This window comes from Entamoeba invadens (genome assembly GCF_000330505.1).
Source record: "Entamoeba invadens IP1 unplaced genomic scaffold scaff_1105074726561, whole genome shotgun sequence".
Lineage (NCBI taxonomy): Eukaryota > Evosea > Mastigamoebida > Endamoebidae > Entamoeba > Entamoeba invadens.
Window position 1 is genome coordinate 11,645 of NW_004443755.1, and position 10,568 is coordinate 22,212.

At 25.8% G+C, this 10,568-nt stretch overlaps 5 protein-coding genes across 5 annotated transcripts; 1 reads left to right on the top strand and 4 right to left on the bottom strand.

Moving 5' to 3' along the window:
• Positions 1 to 907: 907 nt before the first annotated feature.
• On the top strand, positions 908 to 1,390 carry EIN_038210 (hypothetical protein; the record flags this gene model as incomplete). Its single annotated transcript, XM_004261394.1, has 1 exon — positions 908 to 1,390. One exon carries the CDS (start codon positions 908 to 910, stop codon positions 1,388 to 1,390), a length of 483 nt encoding a protein of 160 aa, XP_004261442.1.
• Positions 1,391 to 1,879: 489 nt separating this feature from the next.
• EIN_038220 (nitrogen fixation protein nifU, putative) lies at positions 1,880 to 2,806 on the bottom strand (the record flags this gene model as incomplete). The annotated part of the gene is made up of 1 exon (XM_004261395.1): positions 1,880 to 2,806. The coding sequence occupies one exon, from the start codon at positions 2,804 to 2,806 to the stop codon at positions 1,880 to 1,882; it is 927 nt and encodes a 308-aa protein (XP_004261443.1).
• Positions 2,807 to 4,304: 1,498 nt separating this feature from the next.
• Positions 4,305 to 4,838, bottom strand: EIN_038230 (hypothetical protein; the record flags this gene model as incomplete). Its single annotated transcript, XM_004261396.1, has 1 exon — positions 4,305 to 4,838. The coding sequence occupies one exon, from the start codon at positions 4,836 to 4,838 to the stop codon at positions 4,305 to 4,307; it is 534 nt and encodes a 177-aa protein (XP_004261444.1).
• Positions 4,839 to 5,222: 384 nt separating this feature from the next.
• On the bottom strand, positions 5,223 to 6,866 carry EIN_038240 (hypothetical protein; the record flags this gene model as incomplete). The annotated part of the gene is made up of 3 exons (XM_004261397.1): positions 5,223 to 5,288; positions 5,679 to 6,599; positions 6,780 to 6,866. The coding sequence occupies 3 exons, from the start codon at positions 6,864 to 6,866 to the stop codon at positions 5,223 to 5,225; spliced, it is 1,074 nt and encodes a 357-aa protein (XP_004261445.1).
• Positions 6,867 to 6,934: 68 nt separating this feature from the next.
• On the bottom strand, positions 6,935 to 8,012 carry EIN_038250 (hypothetical protein; the record flags this gene model as incomplete). Its single annotated transcript, XM_004261398.1, has 2 exons — positions 6,935 to 6,966; positions 7,007 to 8,012. 2 exons carry the CDS (start codon positions 8,010 to 8,012, stop codon positions 6,935 to 6,937), a joined length of 1,038 nt encoding a protein of 345 aa, XP_004261446.1.
• Between the last annotated feature and the right edge of the window lie 2,556 nt (positions 8,013 to 10,568).

Below are 10,568 nucleotides of genomic sequence, written 5' to 3' on the forward strand. Positions count from 1 at the left end.
AATCAAGTGACTGCTTTTTAATAATAATTAGTCAAATGATTACATTAAAAAAATATTGAACATCAAATTAAAAATAAAATAAAAATTATTTTTAAAAAATTAAACATTAATGAACACAATTGATTGTGAATTATTAAACTATATTTCTTTTTTATATAATAAAACAAAAATATTTTTAATAAATGTAGTTAATTGAAAATTATATATTGTCATTGTACTCTAGGATTATATAAAATTGTACGATTAAAAAACATAAAAAACGTTAAGATATTGAAAATATTAAAAAGTGTAAATATATTCTTGATTTTATATTGATATTATAACAATGATTTTTATTGTTATGATCATTTATTTGTACTTTAATTCAACTATTTAATCAATATAACATGATAATAAAACATCATAATAGTAATTTGTGTTGTGATAGATAATCATATTTAAATAAACAACAATAAACTTATTTTATTGTTTATTTAAATTAAAAAAATATTTTTTTGAATTAATGATATTTTTAATTAAATTGTTAAATTAACACAATTAAAAAACAGTAAAACCTGCTAAAAGTAATGCCTATGAACAGTGGTTTCAAAGGTTTTTTGTTGTAAATTCCAATTTAATACAAAAATTACAATACATTCCTGCTCTTGACAAATTTGTATGTATACAAATTATCACAAAGTATTTAGATATGTGTTACAATTATTGACTTCAATTTGTTTATCATTAATTTAAGTGATTATGTACACATCTCCATGTTGTTATATTTAAACCAACAATGATTAATAAATATGTTCTTAAAATATAATCAACTGTTTATCACATTTAATAATATCTCTTTTAATATTTATTTTTAATATTCAATAAAATAACCTAAAAACTTTAATCTAAAAAATATTAAAAGAACCAAATGGAAATTTGTGAAGCTCTTCCAACTGATTTGGATGAAATTTACTCTATCGAAAAAACGTGTTTTCCACCTCTTGAAGCCGCAACGCGTGAGAGTCTTAACTCGAGAATAAACACTTTTAAAAACTCTTTTTATGTTGGAAAAATTAATGGTAAAATAGTTGGGTTTATAAATGGCGCAGTGACTGACCGAACAACAATTTGCGACGAAATGTTCGACGACACAACAATGCACATAAAAGATGGGAAATATCAATCAATATTCGGTCTCGACGTTTTACCTGAATTTCAGCACAGAGGGTTGGCACAGCAGCTGATGAGACACTTCATTAAGAACGCCAAAGAAAATGGAAGACTCGGTCTCATTTTAACGTGCAAAGACAAACTTATAGGATTTTATGAACAGTTCGGGTATAAGTCAACTGGCGTTTCAAAGTCAACACATGGTAATGTTGTTTGGTATGACATGATACTCCAGTTTTAATTTAAAATTAAGTTGCTTGTATTTGTTAAGAATTTACTTAAGTATCTATTGTTGTTATATTATTAAAGAGGTATTTATACAATAGAACATTTTAAAGAACAGATTAAAAATTTGAATTTATTTACATGTTATATTGTTATGTTTTTATATTAATTGCGATATTTGTTGTAAAATACATGCATTTTAAACAAAAATACCTTATTGGTTGAGTAAAACGATAAAGAGGTTTTGTAATTGAATTAAAATTATTAAACAATAACAAATGTAACTGATTTATTTATTATTTATAAAACAATTTATATTTTTTTGTAAAATAAAATAATAACATTTATCACATTTCATCACTTGATATATGCCACATTGATTATATTTAAATTTGAGTTATTTTAAATTTAAAATTAATACATTTGATATTTTTATATATAATCGTATTAAATTTTTTATAGTTATTTATTATAACACAACACAATATGAAGAAGTCAGAGTTACTCACTTTTGGCAGCAACATGGAACCACCATGACATCAATGTGCTTGCAAAGAGTTTCTCTGAGTACCTTTTGGATTTCGTCTCTCTTCTTCAAACTCTCCTCACAGCATCCACAACACTTGCCTTCAATTTGAATCAACACAGCAACTGCCTCACTATTCTCTTTGATATCGTAAATGTGAGCTTTCTCTTCTTTACCGATCTTTTCATTGAAAACTTCGTTGATTTTCATTACTTTTTGGAAGAAGGTCATATGATCGCAGGTCTTTTCACAACTCTTTTCACAGCATTTCTGACACTCCATTTGAGCTCGTGTTTCTCTTAAGATGTCTTCCAAGTAATACTTCTTGCAGTACTTTCCACCAGCTTTTGGGCAAGATCCACAGAACGAGCCAGCCTTTGTCTCCTTTGTGATCTCTTCGACTGTCTTCAAGTCCTTTTCTTTGATAGCATTCTTGATGGTAGTTAATGATATATTTCCACACCCACAGACAATCTCTTCACTTTCAATGTCAGTGATCTTCTTTGTGGTGTACTGTGAAACCGCACGCTTGATGATGGTGTAGAAGAATGAAGTTGAAAAGAGCTTGTCCTTTGGAAGCTTGGGTTCTTGAAGTTCCTTTTCTATGTCCAAATTGGTGATTGTAAGCAACTGTTCGACAGTCTTACCAATGCAAAGTCCACACAAAACATCGGCCAAAACAGCAAACTTCTTGCATCCAAAGAATTGATACTTTGCACCAAGTACTTTTCCATCTGTATCAACGTGGAGATAGAATCTCATTGCATTGTTGTAACATTTGCAATAATAGTCTGCGGCGATCACTTTTCCAGTCTTGATGCAATCTGGACAAAGAACACCTTCGTGTTCAGGGTGTTCCATATGTTGGGCGTATTTGCAACAGCATTCACATGTTGGCTTTGACATTGTTTGATGGATTAAGTGGTTCTATAAACGATTATATTCTCTATGACACGTATTATTGTTATATTTTTACACTAAAAAGTATAGTTCAAACCAAGAAAAATAGAAGTATCATAAATTGAGTGTATCATTATTGGTTTATTGCAAAACAATCACAAATTATATCGATAAAGTACATTTATTAATAATGGTTATTTGATTGATTGAATTACAATGACTAAATTTGTTTGTTACATCGTTCTCTAGATATGAAGAAGATTTTGGAAGGCAGTTTTTAATTATTAAATGGAATAATGTCACTATTTTAATGAACTATTTATTTTGATAAATTGATTCAGAAAACAGTGGTTTAGAACAATAAAAACGAAATAATAAATGTTTTTATATAAAAAATTCTATATTAATGTTCTCTAAACATGCTGAATAATTTGGACGTTGTTAGTTCGTTATATTAGTAAAATGTCATTAATTAAAATATTATTCTATTATAATAAATTATAATAAATAACTAAATATATTATCTTGTGTTGTCCAGAAGAATAAAACAAAACATTTAACAATAAAAATAAATTTGTAATCAATACAAGCAATGCATCGGGAAGTTTTAGAAACTGTAACAAACTTGAAATAAAAACCTCATAATATTTGGTTGTAAAATAATATAATATTATATTACATATCTTATTCAATTGTTTCATACTACTACAGTTTTGTAAAGAATAAAGTCAAATATATATTTTTATATTTTAAACTTGTATACAATTGGGTTGTTCATAAAGAGTTCATGCTTGTGAAACATGAAAACAATCGTACATAAAACATATATTAATCAATTGTAATAATGCAGTACTTTTTTATTTAAAATCACCATATATTTTATTACAAAAATTAAAATTTTTGAAAAAAATAAATAAAAAAGAAAAATTTTTTATATTTATCGTTTAAAAATAATGTAAACGTTATTATATCTAACAACGAGTTGTTTTGAAGATTTACTAAATTACTGAAAGGCGTCAAATAAGTTTGAACCAATAAATTAATTTTGTTGTAATGATGTTATATTGTTATATTATAAATGTTGAAAAAATATAAATTAATAAAAAAATATTGAATCACTTCAAACAAAGTAGTTATTTTAAACTAATTCATTTTTATTATTAGTTATTCAATTCGTAAATTCAAATACTAATTATTATATTTTATTTTAATAAGTCCTCTTAGCATAGTTGGCAGTGTGTTTCCCTAGTAAGGAAAAGGTCGTGGGTTCGACTCCCGCAGAGGCCTTAAATTTTGTTTTTTCACGAATACAAAAATATGTGTTTTAATAATTATAAAATTAATAAATAATTTAATTAAAATGAAAATAAAAATAAAAGATTATTTTATAATTAATAATACTTATAACTATAAATAACTCTTTTTTTTATATAACAAAATTATAATATTTTTATTAGTAACGAATAATTTAAGTCTTCTTTCCATTTGTCCCATTAATTTCCAGTTACAAATCAGTTTGCCACTTTTTGATGTATTCTGATGTGACGGAAGGAATTAAAATGTTTTTGTAAGCATTCCAAAACTTGTTTTCTTTTGCAAATTTGACCATTTCCAAAAAGTCCTCAGCCATCTTCATTAAATAATCATGTTTAGTCTTTCCCGTCTTTTCATCCACTTCCTTATCATCATCAGCTTCTGGGTGTAAAGTGATATAATGTCCAAGTATTCTGCTCAGTCGTATTAAAATTTTATTGTATATAAATAACAAGGCATCCTTTGGTGTGTTGTCCTCCACAGTGGGATACAATTCATTGTTTTTTAATGTCTCAGAAACCCAATTGAGAGCATTTTGTGTATACTGAGAAGCTGGGAGTGTTAAGTATTTGCCATTATCTACCCACATGTATTCCCCTTCGGTACCAACTCGCATATCACTACATGTCCTCTCAGTGCAATAGTGGCCACTGACATGAAACAAATCAACACCATCATTCAAAAACAAACCAAGTCTGTGGCGAATTAATTCATATTTTCCCATTTCGTCTTCCTCTTTTAAACGAAGAAGAGAATCCCGTAAAGATGTGTGTGAATTTAATGAATAATGTTTGAATAGGGTTTCATTACGTATTTTGGGTGGGTAATAATAGTTGGTATTATAATCAATGTCTTCCATTTCAATTTTTTAAGTTGAAATTATATTGAGTTGAATCATTTTTATTTCTTACAAAACCATACTTGTTAATCATTATATTATGTTTGATAAATAAAGGAAAAAACAATCCAAGATAGTTCAAATATAATTAAATTTTATTTATTTATTTATAAGAAAAAATAATATTGAAAACTTACAGTTATTTGCTTTTATTTATTTTTTATATATCTTTCAAACATATTAATACAAATAAACAAATTCGAAAATAAATTAATAAATGAAAGCTTTGTTTGAATAAGTAAAAAGCACTTTACACAGATTGGTTATATACAGTGACTGCAATTTTTTATTTATTTAAAATTAGTTACCAATTAAAAAAGTTTTAATTTTTTATATCATCAACTTTCAATGTTTTAAATGATATTTAATGTATTTTGAAAGTCTATATCTTTGATTGTTTTGTATAACTACGTATCATTATAATATCTTTTTTATTTACTTCATTAGATAAATAATTTTTAATTTTTGTTTTTATTATCATTAACATATATTTACATATATTTAAAACATGTGTTTATTTAAAAATTTTATACCTTTTATTGTAACAAGTCTTTACAAATATCAAAAACCACGAATAAAAATATGAAAAATATTATTTATCTTTTGTATTTCTATAAACAACAAATATAAAAATTGAAATTAATTATAATCGTCACAAGAAATCACCTCAACACTGAAATCACTTACTTTCTTATTTTCAGCAACCATGGTTACATTTAAACAATTTTTGAAACAATTTTCCTTTAAAATCACGTCTTTTTCTTGTATTTTCAATACAAGTCTCAAGCAATTTTCAAAAGCACTCGCTCCAATTTCTTTGCAATTCTTCATGTTTATCTTTTCAAGACCATAACAATTATGAAAACAATATTTTGGTATACAAGTAATTTCATTCATATTGATACCTTGAAGTGATTTGCATTCTGAAAAACAAGACACTCCCACTTCTTTAATTTGACCACCAAAATCCACTTTTTCAAGACTAACACATTTGAAAAAAGTCGATTTTTTCAACAGTCGAACTTCTTTTGGTATTTCAATGGTTTTAAGTGATTGGCACTCTTCAAAGCAATTTTCTCCGATTTCTTTTAAACCAAGAGGAAGATTGATTTGAGTCAAAGAGACGCAAAAAGAGAAACAGAAGTCGCCAAGTGAAGTGATAGAATTTGGAAGTCGAATAGAACAAAGTTTTAAACACAATGAAAAAGTGTTTTGTGGAAGAGTAATAATATTCGCATCGATTAAAACTTCTTTAAGACAATTGCACCTCTCAAATATCGACTTACCAAACCGTGTGATTTTTGTTGGAACTGTCACATTTTCAATGAATGAATTTCCATTTAAATAGTTATCAGGAAGATTGTCAATTTGGTACATTTGTGACATTCGATCATTCAATTTTTTTATTTTTTCATCATCATTTTGATGTTCTAAAAGATCTTTATATTTATCAAAGAAAGTTCTTTGGCTTTGACTCTCAAATTGTTTTTGTTTGTCATTTGTATTTTGATATATCTCATCCGAACTATCTGTCAGTTCCACGTTTAAATCGAGATTAAATAATTGTTGTTTTGTATTACTGTCAACCTTTTCGTGTGTTATATTTTCATTTTTATTCTGAACAACCTGAGAAGAATATGAATCAAATGTTTTTACATTTAAAGAATCTTTTTAAATTCCCATGTCCTCTTTTTGGCACCAATTCACAGGTTGTTTCGGTTGGATTTCAAAAACGATATTTTGATAAATATTTTTGTCAGTTGTAACATTTTTCAAAATTCGAGTTTCATTCTGTTCTCCATATATCAAGCGTGTGTTAATGTTGATTGTGTTTGGTGTTTGAATTTTTTCCATATTTTTTGTTGTGTTGAATTTTTAAAAAGGTATGTTTTTGTTGCCATTAATTTGGAAATCGTGTGAAACTACTTTTGGGGGTGGATGTAGTCTTCGACATCTTTTGATTTTTTCATAAATACTGTCCACTTCAGAAGAACCAAAAGTATATATTTTTCGGTTGTATCGTTTCAATGATTTTATTAATTTTGTTAACTTGTTTTTTAATACAAAGTCGTTGTGACAATCAGAAAACGCTTTATTGCCGATTTCCATTTGCATGTTTTCAATAACAACATATTTGAGTGATTTACAATTTCTAAATGCCTCTTTTTCTATTTTTGTAGTTCCTTCAGGTAAATACACAAAAGAAAGTTGACTACATTTTTTGAAGCAACTCTCCCGAATTTCTTTGACGCTCTGAGGAATTACAAGGGTATCCAAACCATCACAACCAATGAAGCATGAGCTTTCTATAACATTAAGTGATTTGGGCAAATTCAATTGTATCAATTTTTTACAATTATGAAATGCACTTTTACCAAGAGAAGTAACTTTTAGACCAAATGTTATAGAAGAAAGCTCGTAACAATTTTCGAAACAAAAGTCCCCAATTGTTAATAAACTTTTTGGTAAGTCTACTTCTCTCAGATATTCACATTCACGAAAACAGCAATTTTTTATTACTGAAACGTTGTTTGGCAACAAAATATATTTCAAACAATTAAAATCCATCTTTTCATAATCTGATGTAGTCGTTTGTGGTGATGAGTAAGTGACCAATAAAAGTGTTTTAATATTCTTAAAACAATTCTCTCCTATCACTGTGATATTCCGAGTTATAAAGATTTTGTTGTTACAATCATTTAGAGTATATTCAAATGGATTAAATTTAACCATTTCTAACTTTTGAAATGGTATTTTTTCTGAATTTGTTATTCCAACTGGCGAATTAATACTTTGAATATAACTGTCACCTTGTAATGTATTAAGTCTTAGATTATCAAATAATTTGACCATTTTATAATCATTAGGAAGAGGATTAATTTTGGTGTTCACATAGAACCCTCTAAATTTATGGCATACCATTTCCAAATTGAGATAGTCCAAATAAGAAGTAAAGTAATTTGCAACTTTAATGATATTACAACAGTAGAGTGTTGACATGTTAGAATGAAAGAGTTTTTAATTTCTTTAAATTACACTTTTAAATATAGAACCATATTATTATAATATTTTAACTATCAAATTTTATTAATGAACAATGATTTATTCATCCAAGTCTAAATAATAATTACTTTAGTAATTATTTATTTATATTCAGGGCTGCAAACCTCAATTAAATAATCGTTTTTTGAAAAAGAAATATTGTCATTTTATCTTTTTGGATAAAATAAGAAATCCTATTCACAAAAGAATTTTTTTTGTTCAATTTAAAGGAAAATAATCATAAAAAATAAAAAATATGCTGTTTTGGGAATGTTTTTGAATAATATGCTCAAAACTGCTCTTTATTCCGTTCTTCAAATAATAAGACCAAAAGTGTTTTGAAAAACAAATAATAGCCAGAAAAAACAAATAAGAAAAATTTAATTATTTAAACCAAAAACCAAAGAAAAATAAAACAAATAAGTTTTTGAGAAAAAAATTTTACTGAATGTATAAATAAATAATAGGAAAATGTCATTGTATTGAAGTAAAATTAAAATATTGTCATTACATTATGTGTTAGAACATAATATATAATTTAACTTGTTCAAACCATTAAGTAATCACTGTTTCATTGTAAACTAAAATTCAAAAATCGATAGTGTATTTATTTTATTTTTTGGTAATATGTCGGGTTTTATCTTACTATACTTTTATCCTCTTTTTTGGATCTAACAAAAATTTGAGGAAAAAGTGGCTTAAATTTACACATAAAAAATAAAAATACACCTTTTTTCAAACAAAAGTTGCTCAAATTTACATAAGAAATAATCTTGAGTTGTTTCAAATAAAAAATATCATAAATGCATTTCATTAAAACCCAATTCATGTTATTTTAGATTTGAAACAATTCAATTAAAAATTTGTCAAAAATAAACTATTTTAATAGGATAAAAAAACATTTACATAAATAAACAATATTGACTTTTGTAAAACTTATTTTTTTAATTTCAACAAAAATCACATTGAAAACAAATTAATATTAATTAATTGCAATATTTTAACTTATAATCTTTAAAAATGATTACATGTCTGTTATCAATAAAACAGATAAGCTCATTGTTAATTTATAAAGAGAAGGGAAATCATTTTCTTTTATTACCAAAACACTTCATGTATCACCAAACAGAGTTTCTTATAACAAAAAGAAAATTGAAAACAATGAAGAGTTAATTTCAAAAAACTTAGGCAGACCTTCAATTATGAAACAACAAAAAACAATAACTTTGATCAAAAAAAAACTTGTATTAATCCAGAATCAACGTGTTGTGATTTGGCTAAATGTATAAATGTATCAAAATCAACAATTCAAAGATACAGAAAAATAAACGGGTTTAAATATGGCAAACTAAAGAAATCTCCATTTTTAACAAAAGTTAACATTAATAAAAGATTAAATTTTTGTAAAAAGGCGGTACTAAAAAATTATAAAAATAGAAAGAGGCTATTATAAGTGATGAGTCGAGATTTGAATTGTTTTCTGACAATGGAAACTGTTGGTATCACAAAAGCAGGAAAATGAGATATAACAGAATGAATTCATTTAATATTGTAAATCAAACTTTACTTATTAAAAAGAACAATAAGATTTTTAAATCAATGTTTTTAACACTTCCAAAACACAACAATTCATTGATGGTTTAGGGAGCAATCGGAAATAATTACAAATCACAGTTGTTAAGGGTTTCTTGAGGATAAGGTGTATCCTCAGGATTAAAGCTATCTTTATTAAAAAATATTTTTCTGAGGATACAAAAATCAAATCCATAAGGTTCAGTTCCCCATAAGGCCCACTTTCATAACTCAAGTTATAATTTACACTTAATATTTCGAGTCAAAGTTCGAATTTTAAATAATGGTAATAATTTGTCATAAATGCCAAAAAAATAAATACAATCAAAAAATCGCCACAATAATCAGTAAACAAAAACAATAATTATATCTCGCGAACTTGAGACGGGAAATAACAAAACATGAATTAAACTTGTTCATATTATGATTATATACTTATTGAAATTATTTCCCAATCTGTCTTTATAACATAATAATTGAAATATACATTTAAATTGAAAATTGTTTTTTTATCAAAATGAAAATTGAAAAAGTCGAAAACACTGATTTTCTAAAAATGTATTTTTAAAATAACAAATTTATTAATAATTTTGTAATTTATGCAATTATTCAAATTTATTATAATAACAAAGTTAATCATATTGTGTATATTTTAATATGATTGTTTCATTTTGATATTAACTTGTGTTTTAAACAGATTTACAGTTCTGAGGATGGCAATTATTTTCTGAGGATGACAGAAATAGAAAGTTTACACTTTTACATCTGTCTGAAATGTATATTGAATAAGTTACTATTTTTGAACATGGGAACACGTCATTTCACTTTTTAGATGTTTAAGTCTGTGTTGACAATGTCTGTTTGTTACACGACTTACCATCCTCAGAGATATTTATAGCACTGCCACTATTGATTTAAATTCTATAAAAAAATTATCAAAAC